Below are 26,176 nucleotides of genomic sequence, written 5' to 3'. Positions count from 1 at the left end.
TGGCACGAACTGTCTCTACCAATCAATGGCTTGCTGTCAACAGTTTAAAAACTCTCTCTCTTCCACAGTCATTCCGTTGCTTCAGGCAAACACTGCAACCTTCCTCCACCCCAGTCACCTTCATCCAGCTCATCAGAGTCCAGGCCAAGGCTGAAACCCACTCCTCTTCTCAGCCTCCATCCTCTTCACCACCACCAGTGTCTAGACTCCACAGGGGGGCATCCTATCCTGCGTCGGCCTCATTACCCCTCAGAGATCATGAAGTCGTCATGATGGAGTCTAGCTCCCAAAAGACTGCACATTTCATTGTTAATAAATAATTGTTCATTCTTAATTAAGTCTCTCCTGATTGAACTGCCATTACAATGTGAATATTCTTTGACTTCTTAAGGTTGTCTTATTACTGACCATTATTTTAAAAAGTTATCCTCAATTTCATTCTGTTTCTTTGATACAGCCCTTCTTCCCTTTTGTTTTGTTTTTTACGGTCTTATTATTTAAGTTACTGTTTGTCCTTTAACCGCTCTAATGGCTGTCCTTGTTTCTATTTCTCCCCTGTTGTATTCCCTTTACCTTTTTGAGACTGTCATCTGTTTTAATTTTTTCTTTTAGTTCCTTGCATCTTCTTAAACCTTTGGTTGTCTGCTCTCAGCCCGTGTTGTTGGGTTCTCGTGTTTCCTGTGTTCTTATGATAAATGTGTTAATGTGTATTGCTTGGTATTTTTCTGTATGGGTTCTTTGCTTGGATTTTCTTTTGTTATTCTGGTTATCCATTCTTTATTCTCGCCTTTGTTTGCTCATCTTTGTTTGGTTTGTTTTTCTTTTTTATCCCTTCATTGTATGCCAACGTACTTTAAAAACCAGTGTTTGTAAAGATGCCATATATTCAAAGTTATTTCATTCTCTTTGGCCTTTCCTCACAGCTTTATCATGGATTTGAATCCAACATCTGGGATGACATTATAAATGATTTAGCTTTTTAAATGCTTCTACGCCCAGAATTATATGATATAAAGATTAAACTGATTACTGTACAATTATAAGCAGTTACTAAATATAAGAAAATATTTTTTTTAAATAGAAATGCCAGCTGTCCTGTGATAACCTGTCAGTTTCAGCTATTTTCTTCAACGTCTTGACAAATTAACTTGTCCTCATGGGAAAACCAGCGTTCGAGATCTTGAGAAAAAAACTGGACGGATTATTTGAGTTGCTTTGGAGTTACTTCACAAATATTTTCCAAAGTCCACTCAATAACAACATCAGTGTAATTCTTAGATATAGTAAGTGAGCTGTCTTTTTCAAGCTGCACTGTTCAGTTAAACCGGCAGCCTTTTGATGGAGGGACAGTGGTGCTTTATTGACGCTTTTGTGTTGATGCTGTATTGTTTGACTGGGCGGTCTCCTGATTGTGAGCTGGAGGCCGGGGGTATAGAGGGGTGGGCTTGAATCTGTGAATGTGTGTGTGCTGACGTGGACCTTCTGTGATGACTTTCATTTGGATGACCAGTGTGGCAGGGAACTCAGAAAGAGTAGAGCAAAAGCAAAGACGAAACTGAAAGAGTCCCAAAGATAGATTAAAGAAGGATCTATTAAAGACAAAAGGAGAAACGGTTAAAAAAACAAAGTGGACATCAGAGACAAGGTGAGATTGGAACAAAGGAACAGTTTGACCCACTGAAATGGAATCAAACAAACTGAGACAAACTTGGGATTACCAGTAACAGATCACCTGTGCCAGACTTTCTCAAACATGGTCTAGCCTGGGAGTTTGAACATACACACACACTTTCTACACACTCACTGACAAACACATACACACACTCACAAACACACACACACACACCCATACACACACATCTGGTTTCCTGTTCTGAGCAGTCTCAGCAGTGGATAGGAGTCACAATGCAGGAGTCTCCAGGTGCCATGGGAGTAGATGGCAGCTATGCCAGCAACGTTCCAGCCTTTCTCACCAAGCTGTGGACCCTGGTGGAGGATCCAGACACCAACCACCTCATCTGTTGGAGCGCTGTGAGTCTTATATTCTCAACATTTCAGCATAGTATCTCTTTTAGGAAGCTAGTTTTTAAGAGTTAAAAAAAGCAATTCAGTGTCCTGTGTCTTCTTAACCTTCTTTTGTTTTTACTAACACATTGTAGTTTTATGTTTTATCTTCTTTGTAGAGGAACAGCCAATTTTCATTAGATTAGCAGAAAACACCAACACAACTCTAAGTGAAGAAAGATTTGTAACACAGTATAAAAGAAATTAATGTCTCTCAAATGAGTTTCATGAGGAAAACATTGATGAAATTATTAGACATTTTTCCAGGACTTACCAGGAAGTAGGCTAAGCTTCAGTAAAAAAAACCCCGCACACAACACACATTGTAGGATTTGTCAACTTAAATAGGATGAGTAATGTTTGAAGCTATTAAAAGAAACAATAGCCTAACTAAAAAAGCAGGGTTAATTCGCTTATATATTGTAAGTAGTTAGTTTGAAACAGCAAGTGACAGAACATTGGCGTAGTGACTGGATTATTTAGTTGTTTGACTGAATACAATTGTCTGTCAATGATTGTTTATTTGATGGGCTCAAAGAAAATTAAAACTAATGTCACTTTCTGCCATATAGCTAAGCTAACAGTTAGCCACACAAACTTTCAGGCCTGTTTAGCTGCTTGCTTAGCATGCGTATGAAAAGCTAAGTGACCTACTGTAGTATTAAAACTCAGCACTAGCAGGAAGTATAATCAGTGTTTTATAATTCTAATATGAATTGTATTTACAGATAAATGAAGGACCCAGAGGAGATAAACACAACATTATCTTGCCTGGTTATTTTGATTGTTTGAAGGTACATCTTTATAGGTACAATGTTTGCTGTCAAAGTCCTTCAAAAGGGCCATATTAAAAGCTGGATGAAGGATCTTTTTTTGTACTAATAGAAAATGAAAATCAAATGTTAAAATGAAACAAAAACACCAAAATGTACCCCCAAAGACAAAGGTTGCATGAGTGAGTAAGTTAGGAAGTTATCAAACATGAATTATGATTTTAGTATATTTGGTTTAGTACAGCCCTTATCAGGTATAGAAGTAAGCAGAAGCATATTAAGAGAAGGGTCCCCAAATAATGCAGCGTAACGATAAAGTTGGTAATGTCTATGAAGCAGAGTTTGCCTCACAACCTGTAACAATAACTGCATTATACTATGTAGTTCTGCTTTTTTATTATTTTTCTCAGTGGTTTAGTAGCTACAGACTATGCTCATAATGTATAGAGTAAGGTTCTAATAAGCCGATAATAATGACTAATAAGGAGCCAATATGCTACTAATATTGAATATTGAATTGAATATTGTTTTATAAAGTGATACCACTTATGTATATGTGCATTTAGGCACCCAGAGAATAGCCAATTCAGTCCCTGGTTGTGAACATCAAGGTCAGTCACCTCTCTCAAGGGTCCTCAAAAAATTTAGAGTAAAAGACAGAGGTGTTGAAATGCTTATGAATTTAGATTAACTTCACAACCTGTAACAATAACTGCACATTTTTCATACTGTTAAAGAAGAGTGTCTAATAATATATGGACTATATAGATCCCTCACAGTTTTAAAGGTGGATTTTGTCCATGATGAAACAAAGAGCACATGTTGCTCTTTAAGGTGTTTTTCTGTTTGGGAATGCTAGATTTACTAGTTGTTAAACAAAGACGAGGGAGCAGGCATATTTTCTGTTCTTCTTCAGAAGTTAACAAACATGGAGGCAGATGCTGTCCAGTCCCATGACACCTACGGAAAGACTGTGCAGCATCAGCTGTTGCATTGTCAGCAAATAGTTGAAAAAGTTAGAATCACAAAATATGAGGAAATAACATCTAATTGGAACAAAACTATTTTCTGTGCATGTCTCATCTGTTGTGGAAAGTCTTTGTAACCTCCCAATGCTTAAAGCTAAAAAAATACTGTTTTACAGAGTAAAACCAACCTTTTGCAGATGCTTAGTAATACATTTGTTTTAGGACAGGCAGCATTACTCATCACTCATGGTGAGGGAGAGAGAGAGTCTGTTTGGATGACTGAGCTGAACTTGGCTGCTGCTGAATAGATCATGTGTTTCAGGGAGAATCACCTTACCAATGATCTGTCATCATTAAGTGAACATGGGAAAGTTTTAAACAGTAAATGAAGAACATTATCTCTGAAGAACGGTTTCTAACAGCACTTACAGAAATGTTTAAATATAGTTGTTTCAATCTCAGCCCTAAATACCATAAAACAAATGTAAAAATAAATATAAAAACATTTTATTTTCATTATTTTTACAAACAAGAAAAACTTCCAACCACTCTCATTACCAACAATTAAAATGTGTTTATTTTTCAGCACAGTTACGTGGACATTAATCATCGTTTAAATTATTTTGTCATCTGACATTTAAATAGCATTAAACAATGATGCAGCAATATTTTGGCATTAATACTAAAATATGGAAATGAGAATGGGTTTGATTTGTTATGATGTTATTTACACTTCAAGGTCAGATATTTTTCTCCTTTTCAACAAGTTCAGAGAAGTCACTGAGCTCCAAAACATGTTTGTAAGTTTCTTGTTGTAAATACACTCTTTATTTTAACATGCCTTTAAACACCTCTATTTCAGTGCTGCTCAGAACAGGCTGTTTCTGTGTCTGTAGCTTTAAAAGTAAATGAGCTGTGTCTGACCACGCCCCTCTAGAAGGCCTTGGTTGGCTCCTTTTTTTCTCTCTCCATGCCCTTTTGTTTACAGTGAGAGGGCAGAACAAACACCTAGCTGTGGGCGTGTAACCCTCCTTGGGGCGGGGTTACAGCCCTTTCTGACGTCATCAAGGGAACATCTTTACACTGACATTTTCTTTCAGGCAAACGACAGAGAAGATGGACTTTCTTTTCATAATTTGCGGGGTTTGTTGACAGACTATGGACACATGTTACTGTTGTGTTATAAAACATGGTAAAGTGAATTTTGCATAATATGTTCCCTTTAACAAGTGCTTTCATAATTCTCCATTTCAGACTGGGACAAGCTTTCATGTTTTTGACCAGGGACGCTTCGCCAAGGAAGTCCTGCCGAAGTATTTTAAACACAATAATATGGCAAGCTTTGTTCGACAGCTAAACATGTGTGAGTACACTCTCTATTTCTCTTATCTTTCAGTCTTGCCATTACTAAGTTTTCATATTTTATATACATACTGTACATGTATGTGGGTGTCTAGATGGATTTCGTAAAGTGGTGAACATAGAGCAGAGCGGTCTGGTGAAGCCGGAGAGAGACGACACAGAATTCCAACATCTGTACTTCCTCCAGGGACATGAACACATGCTGGAACACATCAAGAGGAAGGTATAAACAACACAAACCGGCCAATACATGTACACAACCATGAATCACAAAGTTCTGCATGTGTCAACCTTTAGAGCCTTTGAGCAAAAATATTTAGGCTAAGATGGCAGAGATTAATTGTGTTGTGTTCTCAAGCAACAGTGGCATCAATGCATCATATTGCTACCAGACCAAAGTGAAAACATTGGTGTTGACAGCAGAAGCTCTGATGTTTATCTAAATCACGGACAGCACGCTAAACAAAAATGACAGATGATTTACTTTAGCCCAACAAACTTAAAAGGTCGGTTCTTTGTAATCAAGAGAATGGAATCCTCTCATTATCGTCATCACTTAGCTATCAGTAAAATAGGGATTTAAACCATTAAACGTGGCTATCGGACGAGAATTTAAGGAATTTGAAGTTGTAATAAAATAAGGGTCTGTTAGCGTAGTGGTTAGCGTAGTGGTTAGCATGCGCCTCCCATGTCCCAGCGGGCATACCTTGTTTAACTCTGACCTGTTTCTCCTTTCCTTCTCCCCTGTTTCTGGCTATATTCTATTGCTAAATATATGCACATAAAGTCCCAAATAAACAATTGAAGGATTGGTAATACAATTATTCAACTTCATTAAGGAATCATATTCCCATATTCCACATAAACAATATTCAAGGTAAATGTTGCCATTTTATGCATTGCGCCAAAGTTAGCTTTAGCTAGTTTCCACCTGAAGTCCCTCGGCATTAAAACATCACATCTAAGATACCGTGAAGCAAAAATAAACTATAGGTCAATTAAAATATGGTAAGATAATAAGAGGCAGAAAAGGGAGGGGGTTTACCAATTTCCCCCAAAAATTAAATAAAAGAACTGAGACGTTTAATTCAAAACCCCAAATATCAACCTCATGGTGGTGCTAAGAAAAACAAGCTAATTCATTTAGCTTGTCGTGTTCATTCAATCAATCTGTATTACTTTAGCTGAAATTCATAACAACTGTTATCTCGAGACACTTTACAAAAAGCAGGTAAAAGACCTTAGTCTTTGTTATTTAATATGACAAAAGAGCAGGTAGATGGACTTGACTTTTCTGGTCTTCTGACTAATCAAAACACTTTTACATCATATGTCACACCTACCCATTTACACACTGATGGCAGAGGCTGCTACAATATGTAAAGTAACCCACCCCAGTGTCTTGACCAAGGGCACATCGGACACGTGAGCTGGGGATCGAACCCTTGACCTTCCAGTTGAGAGACGACACTACCAACTAAGCCGAAGCCGTCCTGGGCAAAAAGACTTACTTGTTGCTATATTACAAAGACCCAGCATGAATCCATCATGAGCAACATTTTAGCAACAGTTATAGTGGCAAGAAAAAACCTTTTCATCCTCTTGGGATCTCGTATTAAAAATTATGTCCAACTATCCAACAGATGTTGAGACCAAAGAATCAGATTCTGAAAGCCAAAAACAATGCTCCAGAATTATTAGCGTTTATCTTAACCAGGCTTTGCTTTACGTGTTCAGGTATCCATCGTTAAGAGTGAAGAGACCAAAGTCCGTCAGGAGGACCTCAGCAAACTGCTGTATGAAGTTCAACTCCTCCGAACACAACAGGACAACATGGAGTGTCAGATGCAGGACATGAAACAGTGAGTAGAAAGTTTTGTGTGTGTGTGTGTCATGGCCTCAGACACAGTCCTCACCTTTCATGACGTTCGTGTGATTAATACTGATGCCTTACAACCTATAAAAGCAAACAAGACAATGGGAGGTAAGATTGATTATTATGTAATTTTTTAAAAATTCCTGTTAACCCAGCCGCATGGAAGCTGTCGGAGGAGGTGATAAACAGCGTGCAGCCGATAAAGCATTAAAAGAAATGTTTCCATGCCAAAGATTGTGAGAGGCACATTAGATGTTTAAAGAAAGGATGTTTATGTTTTACTTACAAGACAGATAAATCCTCCTGCTTTGTCCAAAGGGGTCGCCAAAATCTAAATAAATTAAACATTTCTCACACTCGCTATAAATAATTACATTACATTTCAAGGGATAGTTCAGTATTTTTGAAGTGGGGTTATATAGGGTTCTTGTCAATAAGTGTATTAGCCACTAAAGCTGTTGGTCAGTGTAGCCTCTCTACTGAGAAATAGCTCAGCAGCTTGGCTATACATGGTGATAGACGAGAATGTTTGTTCCATGTTAGTTTGATTATTTAAAGAATAACTGAGCTGAATAAAATCGTTGTGCTACAGTGAAGAGCAGTTCACTTCCAAAGATGCCTTTGAGCAAGGCACTGAACCTCCAACTGCTCTGAGCACTGCCTGTGTGCAGTCTGCTTACTCAGACATCCCCGCTATAGTGCAAGTCCACACATATTAGTCCATGTTTGTACTTTGGGACCCAGGTAACCCAGATTTCCCCTCAGTTATTAATAGTATATTAAAATTAGCGATTTAAGCAGCTAAATGAAAAAAGTCCCAAAAAGTGTAAAAACAATAATTAATTCAGCAGTCAAAGCAAAAATATAACATTCAGTTTGAGTCTATTGGTATGAGAGTGATCACGCTGGTCTCTCACTGAGTGTGATCATCTCTCTGTGCAGGGGCAGGTGTGTGTGGGACTGATTGGCCCTGATTTGGACCAGGTGCGTCACACTTATATTATGCATCTCAGTTGAAGCACTCTGTGCTGACTCATAATCTCCCCTTCAGAGGTAGTGAGAGGTTCTCCTGCGCTGTCTCAGAAAGTTTATTGTCTATGTAACTTTCTGGGAATTTGGGTCCATAGTGTGTTTGTGTGAATGTTAAGGCCTCCTGGACTATTTAGTTTTGAGGCAGCAGTGGTGTTTTAAATTGTTTTCGGGGGATTATTTAAGTTAGATGGGTCTTCTGGCTTTATGCTTTTTTTATTCCCTCTCCAGTCTGTTTTTTGTGGTTATCCTTCATTGATCATTTTAAGAAACCCCTGGGTCTGTGGCCATCTTGACAATTGATCAGGTTTTAATTTGTGAATATATTTGCAGTCCTTTAAAAAAAGAATCACCCTAATGTAAGTCCTGGTGCTGTAGAAAAAAACTAAATTTACTCTTTATTTAGTGTTGTAGTACTTCACTAGATCGGTCCTGGTCTCAAGACCACTTTTTAAAAGTCTCTGTTGTGTCTGACTGGGCTCACTCCAGATATTAAATCAGGACAGGTTAAGACCAGCACTGATGGGCTATTTTTCCATATCATTACTGTGATACGAAAGACAACAGCCCTTTCTAAGACAAGATATAACTTCATTTTATTTGTAGTTGCTCCCCTACTTTGGTCTTGGTGTTGTCTCGATCTCGCCTTGGTCTTGTTCTTGACTCAGACTCGACCCCTAAATGGCTTGGTATCTGAGCACCCTGGTCTCAGTTATCTTTGTCTCGGGTATTTTAATCTTGACTACAACTCTACTGTTATTAAAGGATCGTTTTGACAAAAGATCAGACAGTTGCTGCTTTGATAACTGTCAGCACTTGTTTCTGCTCGATATAATAGTACTATAAACCTCAGTGAAATGTTTGGAGTTTGAAACCAGCTCATACATATGTCATACGGGGCTTCCTGGATCTGACTTCATTATCTCAGCAACACCTGAAAAAACACAGCCTTACCAACCGTGTGAATGTTGGCTTAATGGGAACACGAGGGCAACAGACTGAACATTTTACACAGAACATATATATTTAGAAAACTCTCCTCAAAAACTCTGAAACTGAGATGTGAATTTGTCCACTTGAATACATCATCTAAAGGCAAAATGTGACAATGTTATTCCTCTGACTAAGTTGGAACAGATCACCTGGCCCAGCTTTTGAACTGACTTTTTTTTCTCTGGAGGCCATTGTTGCTGAAAATAGCTGCTGAGTGTCATTGTGTGCTGGAGTTGCTTTGTGCACAGCATTGTTGTCTAATGAGAGGAGAGAATGTTCACCTGCTCACCTGACTGACACACACACACACACACACACCCACACGCACACACAATATCATCGATCAGGCTGATCTTGGATGTGAGGGGCAAGAAAAAATTGTTACAAGAACCTTTTATATTTTTAATATATATTATATTTTGCAAACATAATCAGAATGATAGAACATGTCCCTCTCTATATTCCCACCTTTGACAATAGCGGTAAAGATAAATACTCTTTAGAAGTCCTCTGGTGAATTGAAAAGGTCAATTAAACCTCCTTTGGGTAACTTTCTGTTTGTGTTGATTTTGGTTCCTATCTGTTGATAAAGCAGTTCATCTTATCTCTTTGCTGATCGTTCCATGCTCTACAACATGTAATGTTTAAACAAATCCTGCTTCCTTATTAAGAAAAAGAAATGCACCTCTCCCACCAATAGGAGTTCCAAATAGATCTGATAGCAACAGCAACAGATTTCAACAGGCAGAATAGTGTCTCTCTGTGTCTCTGTTTGGCTGTGGTTCGGTTCTTTCACGAAAAGTGCACATAGTTTGAGGGAGTTAGTGAGATAGGCTTAACAGCACTGAGTGTTTTTTGCAGTGCAGTTGCACTCTGAGACCTTGGTGGGCGCCAGACCGTAGCAAATTGAATTCCTATATATCAATGCTTTAACAGTCGAATTGATCAATTACAGTATGGTTTAAATTTTCTTTTTAAAAATGTTTATTTTCAGGCTTTTTATGCCTTTGTTTAGAGAAAGGACAGTGGATGGAGTCAGAAATCAGAGTCGTAGGACAGATTTAAAACTGGGCGGGGAACGAGCCTTGGTATGTGTAGCGTGCGCACTAAGCACTAGGCTACTGGTGCCCCTCATTGTTGATATTTTCTGGAAATATAACCAAAGCCTTTTTCTTCAGTGTGCACATCTAAACCTATTGTACCCCTGGTGGGAGGATACATACTTTCATCAAAAATTACTTTTACTAATACTTCTAAATCTTGTCTCTAAATGTCGTTTTATGTGCTTGTAAAGGTGCATCAGTATTGATTTAAGCCTTTCCAACTCCTCACATGAGCTTCAAGGAATCAATTAGAGTTAACTGATCAAAAATCTGGCTATGATTTCGGTCTAAGCTGGTCTAGAACCATGGATCCACCACCAACTCCTTAGTGACAAACCGTAACCCACATTTCTAATACTTTTCAACTAATCACATTTATTCATTGAAAAATGTTGGAATCTGAACCAGAGATGTTACTAAACAACAATGATTATGAATTGCTTTATAGACTTTTAGACACGTTTTTTTTTTTACCCGAAAATGACTTAAGGACTCACTTTGGGGTCTGGACCCCCCCAGATGAAACACGGTGCTTTAAGACAGAACAACCAACCACAGCAGAATGTCAACCAGGATTAAAACTTTGAGCTTTGTCACCTTAATCACTAAAGTTAAAATGGACCCGTGTGATTCTGATCAACAAGCTTTAACTCGACACCTCCTCATTTTTACCCTCCTTATCTTTGCAGGCAGAATGAAGTGCTGTGGAGAGAGGTGGTCTCACTGAGACAGAACCACACACAGCAGCAGAAAGTCATGAACAAGGTCAGTCTTCTTATGTACAGTATGTTCAGTGTGTGTAAGACTGTGTGTGTGGTTCAGCATGTTTCCTTCATATTGCATAATGCTTCTACTCCTGATTAAAGGTGGTGGTGTGTGTGTGTGTGTGTGTGTGGGTGGGGGGGGGGGATCTATATATCAAGTTACTTTCTTCCCCACACAAATCGGATCTCTCTCGTGTGCTCCTTTGAACCATACACAAAATTCCAGAAAACTTTTTGATCAACCAAACTCTTTACCCAGGCTTTACTTGGATTGTTTACTTCCACCCCCTGGTACATTTTACCCATGTGATAGGTTGAGCCAATGTAGTATTTAATATTCAGGGGAAAAAAGCAGGTTTTTATTATACAACCAGCACAAAAGCAAATCTAAAAAGATGTGTCTCCAGCTCCTTTTTAAAAGCATCTTCCGAAGCAGCTGAGCGTAATTAAGATGGAAGCGAGTTCCAAAGAGTTGGTGCCACGACTTCAAAAGCCCGATCAGTTTAGTTAGTTTTTAAACGAGCCATCGGGATCACAAGGAAGCTCTGATCTGAGGACCTGAGAGATCTACAGGGGATGTAGGGTTGAAGCAGATCAGTAATATAATCAGGGGCCTGTCCATGCAGGGCTTTGTAAACTAGAAGAAGGATTTTGAATTGAATTTGGTATTTGGTAAAAAGGGAATTGCAATAGTCAAGCCGGGATGAAATAAAGGCATGAATAAGCTTTTCCAGCTCTGCTCGACACACAATTGATTTCAAATTTTGCCATATTCCTTAAATGAAAGAAACAGGAGCGGGTCAGTGACTTAACATGTTGATCGAAAGACATAGCATGATCAAAAATTACCCCAAGGTTTTTAAGATTTTGTTTCAGAAATGAAGACATTGAACCCAGACGTTTACCAACATGGGGGGAAATGGTTTCTGAAGCAACAATAAGAGATTCTGTTTTTTCAGTATTTAGCTGGAGATAGTTATCATTCATCCAGCTTTCAATGGCAGCCAAACAGTCATGCAATAGATTAAGTTTCTCCATTTTATGTGGTTCAAATGACACATACAACTGAATATCATCAGCATAAAGAACCTGCAGAGTACATTGTGCATTCTCCACAGAAGTGATGTAACTGCTTCATTCTGTTTTCCAGTGTGGTCTTCTCTCTCTTGTTAATCCTGGATTTTGTCACAATTTGATATAAAGGCCAAAATTGCTATGATAGCATCGCCAATGTTGCCTATGTCATTCCAGCCTCCTCCTTTTTGGTTGGCTGAAATGTTGATGTTTTAAACATTTTCAGGAGTGCATGGGTGAAAACAACTATGTTCTCTAAATCTAACCTTTTTTTTAGGATTGATTTGATTCAAAGGAACCCATTAATTCAAAAAAATGTTTTCAGTTTATTATTATTCTATAGCACCCTCCTTCAATTATAATAATAGATAATAAAGTTTAATTTGAAATATAAAACAGACAACTCATCATCGTCATCATCATCATAAACCTTTCTTTAAGCCTTCAAAATCATTGAGGTTTCCTTCTTTTTCAAAGATGTGGAGATACAAAAACGCTTTTTCTTGAAAATTTTAACTTTTGTTAATCTAGTTTTCATTATTTCATTTATTCATGAACAATAGTAAATCCTGTAGACCTAGAATATTTTCTTTCTTGACTTTGAATGCAGCACAGTCCATTGCCACTGCAGGAGATCATACTGGATCGACCCTTAAGGCATCAACTTTGATGGAATATTTAAACAAAGAAATGAACAAATATATAGAAAAACTCAACTTTATAAAGTTAAAAAATGATGGGGCTTTAATGTTTTTTTCATTCATTTGTTCATGTTGCGTGTGTGTGTGTGTGTGCGTGTTTGTGTATGCGGGGCGGATGCTGATTCATGCTGTGCTTATTCTCTCTTTGCCAGCTGATCCAATTTCTGTTCAGCCAGATGCAGTCCAACACACCCAGCACTGTTGGCCTGAAGAGAAAGCTGTGAGTTCACACACACACACACACACACACACACACACAAACAAACACAAATGTACATACACGTATACACACACAGCAGAGCAATCAACAAAAGTGACACAAACAGGGCTGCAGTGGGGCAGAGGGAAGGGCTGGCTCAGCTGACAAACTGAACAATCTAACTCAACACGCGCTGTGAATGGAGACAAGTGCTGAATCAGTCACTCAGACACAAACACACAAACACACACACATTCATGCCCAGTGAAGGCAGAGCGGAGTGCATGACCCTGCTGCAGCCTGTGTGTGTAAAATGCTGGTTCAGCTTTGCTGCTGAGTGTGAACAAGGCCGACACGAGAAAGGAAAGGCATGCTGGAACACAAAAAGTGCTGTAGAAACTGTATTTCAGGGTCAGTGTGCTTCCTGGAAAAGTTGCAGTTTTACCCCATGTTTTAATGATGATCATGTATTATCTTAAAAAGTAAATGCCCACCATCTCTGTTTATAAGGATACGTCCACCTCACGATGTGATCATATGATATGAGTTTACCTGAGTGAGATAGAAATACAATTCATTCCATTCAAATTCTTACAAATAGATTACGAATAGATTTTCATTTTACAGCTATATAGACACTAACATCAGCAGCAAATAACATTTGACATTAACAATTTCAGTGTCAGCAATTTGTCATTTCAAAAGTGTGTTTTTAGCATGCTGATTATGTTTATATGCAGTAAATAACTAAATTAAATGCTGATGGTAATTACCTCTATTTATCTTTTGAGGCCGTCTGTAAGGGGGGTTAAAGGTGAAAGCTTTTTGGGGCCCGGACACATGGGGAGGACTGAAAAAACATATTAGTACCAAAAACATCAAAGCCCATCCTAATTATAACCGACAATGACCACATTTTATTTTACACCTTAAAACCCCAATTACTTCATAAAGCATGTAGTGTGTTTCTAAATGTATACTGCCATTTGGGATTACACCCATACAAGAGCTTGTTAACTTTTTTCCAGTCAGCTCCAAGGCAAAGGGAGCTAATGTTAGCCAGGAGGCTAGCGCGAACCATACTAATGTGCAAACTAATGCAATATTTTAGGACTTCACTATCCATTTTTAGTGCTCAATCACCCAACATTTTAGAAAAAAACAACAATGTACAGTAGGCATTGATAACCTTTTACAAATGCTGTAATGCATTTAATCTTTATGTGATATTGACAGTCAGAGCCATAAACTTGCAGCAAAGATTGACAGCAGTGATTTTAGAATGAGGTAGCTACTGTCAGATAAATGTAGTAAAGTAGATTAGGGAGACCTTTTTTATTTTATCCAGCAAAAAAAGCAACTACATGAATATAATCATTCCATCTGAAGTAGGTTTTTCCCACAAATGCTAGTACTTGATGCTTTGCTGTTGACTTCATAGCTGACATCATGCTAGAAGTGTAACTGACTGAAATACAAATGTTCCCTCCAGACCCTTGATGTTGGACGATGGCTCTCCCAGTCCCCCTGCCTCTAAATTCAGCCATAGTCACCCAATGGAGGCCATGCACGAGACCTTCTACATCCAGTCGGTGAGAAAATACCAAATTACAAACACATTGTATTTTACATTTTACATGGTTGTGTCAGGTCACCATTTTAGAAAAACAAAGATTTTGATGAGCATCAGATTTTATTTGAAAAGAAACTTAAATTTAAGACAAGTGACCAGTGATGATGGAGGGCGTAGCTTCATCTAACACCACTCCAGGTGTTAGATGATTTCTAACTCACTAAAACACAGCCAACTGTTTCTCCAAATCCACCACGAGACAGGCTGTTTTTTTCACCAGTAGATGTGCCGCACACACAAGCATAAAGGCTGAGCAGCAGTAAGTTTTGTTGCACTTATTGGACAGGACATGCATGTATGTTTTTTATTATTGGTTTGAACTGTATTGCATAATAAATCTCAGAGCGAACACCGCCCACATAACACCCAACATCTAAACATGTTCAAGAACTGAAATGAGAAAATCTAAAAAACAGTCGGAAGGTCACCTCTAATACTCTAAGAGACTTTATATTGTCTACACAACATTATAAATATGAAGTTAGAACTTACAAGTTCTGTGTTGGTTTGGGATTCCTTTAAGTTCACTATGCATGTATGAAATTGGTAGAAAAACAAATTCCACACATAATTCTTCAGCAGTTGTATGAGGTTGTTGTTACTCTTCTGCAGCCTCAGTGATCGTGGTTGGAGCTGTTCTAAGTAAACTACTGAGCTGATGACTTCACACTCAGCAAAGACAGTACTGGCAGCTCCAAGCCATAATAAATAAACATTAAATTTACTGCCTGGCCCTCCTGAGTTCTTGGCCTTGTTGGGACTTACAATGAATCTTTAAACCAGTTGATTTAATACACAATCATTTCTTGTAAGTCAGCACTTTCTACAGGAAAACAAGACATTTATGTCACTTTAATACTTAATTTCTAATGTATTTAAAATGTTGCTTGTCCAATATGTCAAAGTTAATATATTGTTTGGACATAAGTCACTTTAACTTGCTGCCAACAGTCCTGCTGTTATGTTTTACCACCACTAGAGGGCGGCAGCTTGCAATGATTTGATGGATGATTTGCTGCCTAAGATTGCTACATTACTACAGGCTGTACCTAAAGCACTGGATTGGGTTGAACAGATTTGATTGTATCCTTTTTTGTCGGGAATAATCATGAAAAAAACAGACTCCCTTTTATAAAGAGGGAAAGGGCTCTTCTGGAGCAGTACGCTTGAGAGAGGCTGGTGATCTTCAAGTCAAGTACTATACTGTTCTGAAGATATAAAAGATATACTTCATTAATCCCCAGAGAAGAATTTACATTTTACACACTGTTGTTGACCATGCTACACACTGGCATACTGAAATACACACACATGCACAAACAGGATCCCATGGACATGCACGGATGAGAAGATGTCAGCTTGCCCACAGTGAGCGCTCCTGAGCTGGTGTGAGGGGTTCAGGGCCTTACTAAGGGCACCTGGACAGTGCCCTTTTTGAAGATTTGGTTCTTTTTTTGTGTAAGATTTCTCTGTCAACTTTTTAATATATAAACGGTTAAAAAAAATTGCTCGACCAAACCAAATATTTACATCCAACTGTACTCATACACTGAGACAGAAATCACAACCGTAGTCAGCTAAATGAGGCTTTTTTTTAAAAATTTATTTATTTTTTACCATAACCATTTTATGTGTTTGATTTCAGTTCATTTCTTTATTTAGATCCCCACTTACCCACTATATGTGGGTAATGTCTTTAGTCTCATACATATTTTTCTTCAATAGGGGGAGCTAGTGAGCAAAAAAGCTGTTTAGCTTTTGGTTCTCTTCAGCTTGTTTATAATTGTCACATACCTTTGTCTGTGTTGTCTGTGTCTGTGTGAGAGAGGGCTCTTTTTGCAACAATCTGTTTTACAGCCCAGATAAGACCAAGCTAATGAAACAACATTTCTGGGCAATATTTTCAGATGGGATTTTTCCCCCAAAGGTCACATTTTTGGTTCCATTTTTGACATGAGGCATTGAAAGAGAGCATTTACATTCCAAAAAAGAAGATAAATCTTACAGTACAGTCTTCTCTTCTTCTTCGATAGCCATCCAGTGACACTGCTTCCTGCTCTACCAGCGGGCTGACAGGAGGACCAATCATATCAGATGTTACTGACATGTCTCAGGCCAGCATGGCCCTCCAAATGCAGCCTGATGAGACCAGGTGAGGGAATACAATTTAGGCTCCTATTATTAACAAGTCATTTATAATCAAAATAACATCCATCAGCAGCATCTGACAACCAAACAAGTATCATGATCAGTCTTGTATTGATCAATAGTCTATATGTCATACACATTGGGTGTATAGGGAGTCTAGTCAAACATATTTTGGGCTCATTAGAGATGAGAGTGAGTGCACAAAACTGATCCTGTTTGCCTTACTGGTGATTCTCTCTGCCTGAATGCCAGCCTAAATTCTTTTCATTCTCATCATTTGATTGCATCATTAGGGAGAAGTGCATGCTGCTTATCAAAGAGGAGCCTGTGAGTCCAGGAGTTAGAGGAGCAGGGAAAGCAGGCACGGTGGGGGGAGGAGAGGCTGTAGCACTGACCTCCTCCTCCTGCGAGGTGTGCTCCTCTGAACCTCCAGTCCTACCTGTCGCAATGGTCCAGTCAGTTCTGGAGGGGAGGGGCTCTGTGGTGGAGAGGAGGAGTAAGAGACCTGCTCTGGAAAGGTATGTGCTAACATCATACCACAGATTTTTGAAAAGACACAAAACTGGGCCGTGATGAAAGTGACCCGGTGTTTATATATGGTACTCATTTTATTTGTTTGTGTGTAAAGAGTGGAGGTCTCAGATACAGTGGAGAACGTGGACATGAGCCTGGAGGAGCTTCAGCAGCTGCTGCTCAGGAGCCATCAGCAGAATGCTGTGGAAGCTGGGTCCAGTGCTGTTATGGATGTCAGTAGATTTTGCAGTTTACACACACACACACACCTAAAAGAACAAACAGGTTTACATGCATTCAAACTTAAATGCAGCTTAAATTTCAATTTCTAAACCAGTAGATGTATCGATGTTACATTTTATACAGCACACGGCAGCCGATGGTTTCAAATCATTTCTGCATCGACTCATTCTTTGTTTCTCTCTCCGTCTCTTCCTGTAGCCCTTCAGTTTAAGCCTGCCACTAACAGAGTGGAACTTCACAGAGATGGAGTCCAACCTCAAATCAGTAAGTCAAAGTGTGAAAACTGTATACATTTGATTATTTACCCATGATAGTATGTTATACAGCAGACAAAGAAATGTCACTGCTGGAAAACTTAAAACTAAATGCTGCATTAAGTACGGGGAACATGTTGCAAATCGTTTTCTAATTAAACAAAAGGAGCACCATTTGGTTTAATTTCAATCAGGAGAGACTTAATTAAAAATAACCAGATGTTTATTACACAATTTAGAAAAGAAAAGTCTTTGGGGTTGAGACTCCAACATGATGACTTCTTGCACCCGGAGGGGCTACAAGGACTGACAGCAGAAAAGGAATTCCCCACTGGTGAAGTCTAGACCCTGGTGGTGAAGATGTAGGATGTGATGAGGAGTGGGTTTCTGAATCTGAATCTGAAAAAAGACAATCTGACTGTGGAAGAGAGAGAGAGCAGGTTTTAAACTTCGACAGTGGCAGGATGATTGGTTGACAAAGGTTGTGGCAGAATTTGATTGGTTAAATACTAAAATATCTAAATGTCCACAATCAGATGATCACCAGAGCAGCAGGATGCAGGAAGTGGTAGACGGAGTGGCTAAGTTGAACGAAGAAATGAAAGAATGTGTGAGAGAATAAATAGTCTTCCTGCTTGGACTTACGTTGAGCTCAATTTGAGTCACGCCAATTTTACTGGTGTGACACAGCTGGTTACCCAGAGTGTAGATTCAGGTTGCAATAGAAACAAGGTGCATGGTTTTGATTGGGAAAAATGATGCTGTGCTAATTTAATAAAAATTTAAAAAAAACAATACAGAAAAAGATTGAACTTTGTGCATACATCCTGCACAAGGAATACACCCTCAGAAAAAAGTCCTTGTAAGACACCCTGACCTTAATAATGTTGTATTTGATATTTTACAGAGATATTAGAATGAAATATATTATTTATTACCAGCACTTTAATAAGTTACTTTCATAAAATAAAACAACATGTAGCTGTTTTTAATAATGTCATAGCACTTAACATTGACTGCACAACATTGCAAAAAGGCATTGCTGAAAGTGCTGTCTGTTATTAGAATAGTTTGTACTTAAAAGGTGAACAAGTCCATTGCTAAATCTTCATGTTGACAAGGAAGCTAGTGATGTAATTAAAGTCACATTTTATACAGAGTGTTAATGCTGATCAATCTGTCTGACATATTAAGTGTTTGATGTGACTCACCTTGCTAAAACTCTTGCATCACCAGCAAATGTCGCAGGAAGAGTACAAAAGACATCAGACAACAACAAAAAAAAACATGGTGTCTGCATTTTGAAGATTTAATTCAAGAGCTAAGAGAGAGTAGGAGGGAAATTGTGCTGTTGAGCAAAATGAAACATGTCTTTATCAGTGACACTGAATGTCAAACTTTGTGTGTGATTCCTGCTGTTTGTAATGTCCTAATCCAGTGCTTCTCAAAGTGTGGATCCTGGCCCCCTGGTGGCTCGCCTGGATACTGTAGGTGGGCTGCAAGAAGTCCACCAAGCAGGAAAAAAAAAACCTATATACTTTACCCTTTATGTGATTATTAGGGTCTGTTGAGACTCATATACAATCTGCAAATTGTATTATACTATTGATTCAATGGGTGGAAGTTCTTACATTTGTGAAGAATTTCAGTCTTCACACGTGCATTAAAGGAAAGGTGTTAAAGCTAGTGTATTGTTCAATGCAAAATGCTACAGATTTATCGACAACCTTAGTAAATAAATCATGCACACATGACCAACCATTCACTGGAGAGATTAAATACAGGGGTAATCTTCAGACCTGTGAGGAGAGATGACAAGGCTGTAACCTTCTTTAAATTAGTTCTTGCAAAGAAGAACTAATAGGTTTATATCATGTTTGAATTTGGTTATCAATAGTTTATTTTTTGATGTATTGTTAGTTTAATCGCCTGTAATAATGTTGGACTGAATTGTCCAGTCATTATTTTAGTCTTAAGATGAAGTTTTTTATATTTGTCTGGTGTTTGAATCTTTCTTCTTCTATATCTTTGAAAGTGTAGAGCTCATTCTGGTTGAAGAGCTGTGATGAATTCATCATTAAGGAGGACAGTGGACAGAGTGTAGTGACAAAGGTCAGAGTCAAACAAGATGCTTTGAGGACTAAAGCCTCTGTACATGGGCATCCCAACATAACCGCTAGTATAGCTATCTTTTTATACTTAATTCGTTGTCCTTCTTTAAAAGTGGATCATTATTTATCAACCACTACTGAACACCTAAAAGGCATTACCATCATCCAGAGCTGTAGTCACTTCATTAAAGAAAATAAAAAAATCCTAATCCTATAGAGCAGTAATTATTCCCTTTTGTTTCTGTTTGTGCAGCTGACTGTCAGATCTGATAGTCACTCTTTAGAGTGTGCTGCTGTTTTATTTTCCATTACAGCCTGTAAGTCTGTGTGGTGCCTTGTTTACCCCACATGGTCATCTATCATCTGTTCCATTTACACAAAAATAGTCTGAATCCATCTCTAGGAGCTTTTGGGATCTCATTTTCCACTCTAATATCCGAGCTATCAGAAAGTATTATTATTAGTATTACATCGATGTCTTAGGCCAGTCTTTAAAGTGGTTCATTCAGAGGCAATTCCATCCCCTCTTGAATCTGATCACAGTCCTGGGTCAAGGGGGAAAACCATTCCTCTTTTTCCTTAGTCTTTGTGCAGTTCTTCCTCGTGTTCCCTGCCTGTGCAGTCTTCAGCTCTTTCTCTTCATCTTCAGCCTCTTCATTACTGTTGCTGTTACCCTTTCACCTCGCCGTCCTCTCTGTAGCGTGACTACACTTCTGTCAGAGAGACTGTGCACTGTTGTTTATACAAAGACAGAGCTTAGATAAATTTGAATTGCTTAAGGGTTTAATATGCGGCATTTTAAAGGTTAATATATTGTTATGTAATGAGAGAGGGTGAGGGAGCATACCACTACACAACTAAAATGTAATTTCATTTTCTGTCTAAATGTAACTCAGTTCACATGTCTTAAAGCAACAAAGCAGACTGCACTGTTGACGAGTCTTAATCAAACAGCTCCTACACAGGCATCAGTCTGCACATCTGCTTTTTTTTATAAATTAATAAGAATATTTTACATTTTCCACCTTCACCGCCAACACTGGAGCCCCCCAGGGCTGTGTGCCCAGTCCCTTCCTGTACAAACTTTATACCAATGACACTTACTGCATACAGTGCGTCAAATACTAGGATGATACAGACATAGTTGTACTTCTTATTGACAATAACTCCGGTGTGCAGTTTGCTGTCAGTTCAAGTGTAAAATAATGTAAAAACAGATTGAGCTGCTAAAACACTAAAGTTAATTTATAAAATCTGCATTTATGCAGCAAAAAGGGAACGCAATCCGAAACTGGGTCTTATTTTCCAGGTTAAATTAGTCCATTTACCAAAACAAGTTCATAACATAATCTTTCCCCCAGAGACATTTATGATTAAAATGATGTTATTTGGATGGAAAGCCTCGCCCTTTTTTCCATTCACGCATAGCACTGATCACTGTGGCTGAACAGTTCTGTGTTGTCTTATCCAGCCAAGAAAATCTCCCTCAAAAGGTCTTTGTGCCTGTAATCAGCAGCAAATTTTTATTTTTGCTTTTTTCGTGACAATCTTAAAGTAGGGCTTCTTCTATGACTGAATCCTTTGAAAGCCTCTGCAATTAAATGTGTTCTTTTAAAAAAAAGCCTAAAAAATGATTGAATGAGCACAAAGGCTCTACTGTTTGTCATCAAATCAAGGCTCAGAGGTTAAAGTACTGAATGTGTGTGTTCTCCATCCACAGTACATGTTCCATAATCAGGAAGCCGAGGCCTTTCCACCAACTGGCTGTGAGGAACAGTGATCAATCTTTGACCATCTTTTCTAAAGGTAAACATATTCTCATTATTTTTAAAAGTTAAGGACATGCTAGTCATACAGAGCCGGGTCAGTAAAGGACAAGACTGATGTGTCAAAAAACCACACTAGAACTCAGCCTTAGATGATTCCCAAATCAACAAAAGAGCTGGTCATAAATATATTTTAATACAATAAGGGAGTGACAGGAGTAAGGACTCGAGTCATGTTTCTAACCAAAACTTCATAAATTGGATTTTTTGTGACTGTACTGCTGCTTTATCCTCATATGGTGTAATAGAGAATATTTACTGCAGCAGCAGGATAGTGTATGCAGGAGTCAAGTCAAATTTTTTTTTTTTTTTTTGGAACTTTATTTTATTTCAATAACACAAACAGATGAATACAGTCTTGACAGAGGGTTTTACATTCACATTTTCAGATAGTGTATCACTGGAGTCCATCTTTGTAGGAACGAGTCCATTTTCAGTTGAAGTTTTGCTGTCAAGTGTTCCATTATGTAGACTTGTTCAAGTCTCTGTGTCCATTCTAAAAGGTTTTCTCCAGTTAACAGTGATCATTTTTCTTGCAATCATCAAAAGAATACGGAGAATATATCTATGGTCTTTATCAATAATATTCTCAGGAGGAGTTCCTAAAATAAAGAACATTCGGTTTGTAGGTATTTTTTAACAGATAATATGATCTCTGTCACGACCCGGCTCAGGAGGTCACAACAAAGTATGGGAGACCACACAGTTCTTAAGTTATTCAAATCTTTCCAGTATTTATTTAACTCTATGCAAAGAATGCTCAGTCAGGAAATCAGTGGTGGTAGCAATGTTGAATGTGTGAAGTGTTGACCCCCGAGTGAGAGACAGAGCCAACTTTAATCCTCAGGCCCAGCCTGCTCAGGTGCATCAGATCACATTAATTGGCTCCACCCATTTTTGCTTGAAGACTACCTGAGAGAGGAGAGATACAAAACAGCAGGAAGAGCACTGACACAGTCAGGGGTCGTCAGGGTATCTCAAGTTTAATGTCCTGCCAATATTGGAGTAGTACTGGACAGTCCCAAAAGACATGCAAGTGATCTGCCATCTTTCCACAATTTCTCCAACATAGCGGAGGTATATTTTTGAAAAACTTAGAAATGACTAGAGGAGTCCTGAAGGATCTCATTTTAGTTTTCCAGTCAAATTCTTTGAGTCAAGTCAAATTTTGCTAAGTGTTTGAGATGCGTTTGGGACAGCAAAGCAGCACGGGATATGTTGGGTAAAAGAAAAATATCCCTCGCCAAATACGATATTCTTAAAAACAGGAACATGTGAAAGAGATGTTTCAAATATCATCCATTTAAGAAACACACAGCTTATTTATCAGAGATCAACCCATCTGTTTTATCTCGTAAGCATGTTGGGGTTGGGGCTTTCGCATGTTGTTCCCAAAACTATTTATTTTTGATTTTTGTAGTTTTTGTCCATTCCTGTTACAGTGTTGTCATGTTAATCATACTAGTATGGAGAGATGGATGATTACATTAACAATAGTATGAAAGGTAAATCAAACTGTGATACTACACATAAAATCTCCTTATTCTTACCTGTATCTATGCCTTTATGTTTCTCTCCTCAGGTCACAGAAGCTGAGGTTTCCCATCATTATTACTCTCTCTGCATGAGCTGGATCCCCGGCCCTGCCAGGCTGTTTCCCACATGTGGCTTTATTTATTTTTCTTCACAGTCATGTAGCTACATCATGCAGCGTTAAAAACAAGCCTGCATTCTTATATTTTCTGCTTGGAGACTGCCAGTGGATCCATTATCTACTGGTTCTTTGGCCGTGAACAACAATACTGGTCTTTTCTCAAGTTGTTCATTTAACAAATGAAGTGCGTTCTGACATAATCATATATTGACTCCAGTAATAAGCCAGGTAGATGCAGACAGTGCATTCTTGGCTCCAGCACTTTAGTCTTTGTGTGAAAGGGAGTTTCTGCTTCTGGAAGTGACTTTTTCTTCCTACTGTATGAAGAATTTATAACCGATGTACCAATTCATATTTTTGCTATCTTATCCTTAATACAAAAATACTGTGTTTGTATCAGAGAGGAACTGGCATGAAGTTAAGGGCCAATGTAGCATACTGTATATTCAATTTATATAATTTTTTTATTTGGTCAGTGTAAGATTGTAGACATTTTAAGGGCTTATTAATGCATTTTAAATGACGATAAATGTGTCCAGACAGATCAGAGGTGAGTGAGCTTTTTGTGAAATCTGTTAAAAAAAACGTTCCAAACTGTCGTTTTGAAGCATATCATGATATGAGGCGAACAACACTCAAGAACTCATCTAATGTATCTTTGCACAGGCCTGACATGTAGCCCGAGACTTTTAGAGTAACTTCTCTTCTGTCCATTTAAATGTGAAGTTTGGAGAAAATATGAAAAGATAGACTTCTCATTTGATAAAACCATGAACACCACTGCATTTTTGCACAATGTGTGTCATTAGCTATAGTGTTAATTTCTGTTTGTAAATAAGCAGCACTTGTTGCTCAAGACATATGCACACGTCTTAAAGAGATACTGGCCTCAATTACAGGGTTTTCCAAAACTCACAAAAGAAATATATAGTTTATAATGACACTTTTGTTTGACGTAGAATGATTGTAAAGGCCCCCAAATGCAAAATATGAAACAAAAGGACAGAAACAACCAACGACACTAAGCTGCCGAGGAGCCAGTCTTTAAAAGAGAACATTTATCACGGTGGAGTGGTTTCATTAAAAGTATGGTGAGGTGGTGACTTGAGAATTTGATCACTTATAGAACAATGAAAACCTGCTTTAAAATGCATTTAAATTCTCAGGACGACTTAAAAGAATCATTACAAGCTTTAACAGAAAATGACATTAACATTAAAATAATGGTTTATAGTTATTGGTTGCAACAATGAAAATACAAATTAATGGGAAACTTACTGGAGATGAGTTGAATTGTGCAATACTGTACAGAACTGTGAGGATCTCAAACTTGCAATACATGGATGACCATAGGAATGTAGGTAAAAGTAAATGTGAGTGGTGGACTTATAAAGTAACGGCAGAAAGATGCACTGAAGAAGGACAATGAGACCAAAAGATCTGCGAGCTCTTCACACTGACACCGAAACTGGAAAAGAAAAGACGATAACGATAATTTAAGTGTCTGAACATGTTCGGAGAGGAAATATTCTCTGGAAGAGTATCTTGAAGGTCACATATTATACGTTTATATACGTCTCAGAGCTCTCAAAACTTGTCTGTAAAGTCTCTTGCCAATCCTATCAATTTCAGCCCTGCTCAGATCAGGCTGTTTCTCTGCCTATAGCTTTAAATGCTAATGAGAAATTATTTGACCACACCCCACTGGAAGGGGATGTGACTTGGGCTTTCTTCAAACAAGCCTATAGTTTACGGTGAGAGGGCAGACTCAGAGGGCAGAACAAACACCTAGCTGCAGGAGTGTCACCCACCTGGAGGGGTTACTGCCCTTTGTGATGTCATAAAGGGAAAATCTCCAAACAGCCTGTTTGAGCACACGTTATCTGAAAAGTAGAGCAGGAGACAATGAACTTCTCTCTTAAGTAGAGTTGTTTGTAGAAAGATTAGGGACACATACAAGCGTCCAGAAACATGCTATAGTGTATTTTGCATAATATGTGACCTTTTAAAGAACTAAATGACATGTTTGTTACGTCTTATCATTATTGCCTCTGTAGGCCTCCTTCTCAGTGCATGCTTCAGGGAGGAAGCAGGTAGTGGTGAAATTGCACTAAAAAATCACAGTTGTATGAGTTTGAGACTGTTATAGACATTGCTCCTATTCATGTTCCTCATGATAATATGAGTGTTTATGATTTTATTGAAGGATTGATGACAATATACATTCAGTTGCTGTTGTGTTCTTAAATTATTCTTTTTCTTTTAATCATTTGCACTGGTAATGGATGGATGTGTGTTTCAATGACATTTATGCTTGTCAGAATTGCAGATGGATAAGGATGTATTGTTGTTAAATGAGTGAACAGATCTAACAAAGCCTGGCAATTCCAAAAGCATTTCTGCACTGAGAACAGTCAACATTTAAATGCATTACTAAATGCTGTGTGTAGTGTCAAGAGACAGCGAAACCCTTTCTCCTCATGACAAGACACATTTCAGTGCTAAGATGTTTTAGAAAATGGGCTGTAACCCACTGAAAATGTGAACTGTTTTGAATTCATTTTGCAAAGGCTAAAGTGTAATGTAACAGAGACTTGAATAACATGTATTCCAAATGTATATGAAATATTTAAGTTGTAAAAACACACAAAGTTAAATAAAGCTCTATAAAACATGTGAAATCATCTATTATTGTCATTGTTTGAGCCGATATGTTGTAGTACTCGAACTCGGTCTGGGTCTTGAGACCGGTCTTGAAAACCCTTTTTGAAGATCTCAGTTTCGTCTGGAAATTGATTTCGCATTGAATTGAATAGTTGAATAGTATTTTTCCCCAGCCTTGTCTCGGGCTCAGACTGGGCGACTCCAGATTTGGAATCAAAACAAGT

General features: G+C 38.2%; 1 protein-coding gene across 1 annotated transcript; it reads left to right on the top strand.

Annotated features, from left to right (window-relative positions):
• Positions 1-1,104: 1,104 nt before the first annotated feature.
• On the top strand, positions 1,105-25,972 carry hsf4 (heat shock transcription factor 4). The gene is made up of 13 exons (XM_079345600.1): positions 1,105-2,031; positions 5,060-5,168; positions 5,263-5,390; positions 6,905-7,029; positions 10,858-10,933; positions 12,860-12,927; positions 14,399-14,498; positions 16,573-16,691; positions 16,981-17,205; positions 17,316-17,433; positions 17,642-17,707; positions 21,529-21,614; positions 23,217-25,972. Exons 1-12 carry the CDS (start codon positions 1,906-1,908, stop codon positions 21,586-21,588), a joined length of 1,320 nt encoding a protein of 439 aa, XP_079201726.1. The 5' UTR covers positions 1,105-1,905; the 3' UTR covers positions 21,589-21,614; positions 23,217-25,972.
• Positions 25,973-26,176: the final 204 nt, after the last annotated feature.

The sequence above is a fragment of the Symphodus melops genome (genome assembly GCF_947650265.1).
Source record: "Symphodus melops genome assembly, chromosome: 6".
Classification (NCBI taxonomy): domain Eukaryota; kingdom Metazoa; phylum Chordata; class Actinopteri; order Labriformes; family Labridae; genus Symphodus; species Symphodus melops.
The sequence above is the reverse complement of the archived record's forward strand: the minus strand, read 5'-3'. Positions and strand labels throughout refer to the sequence as shown.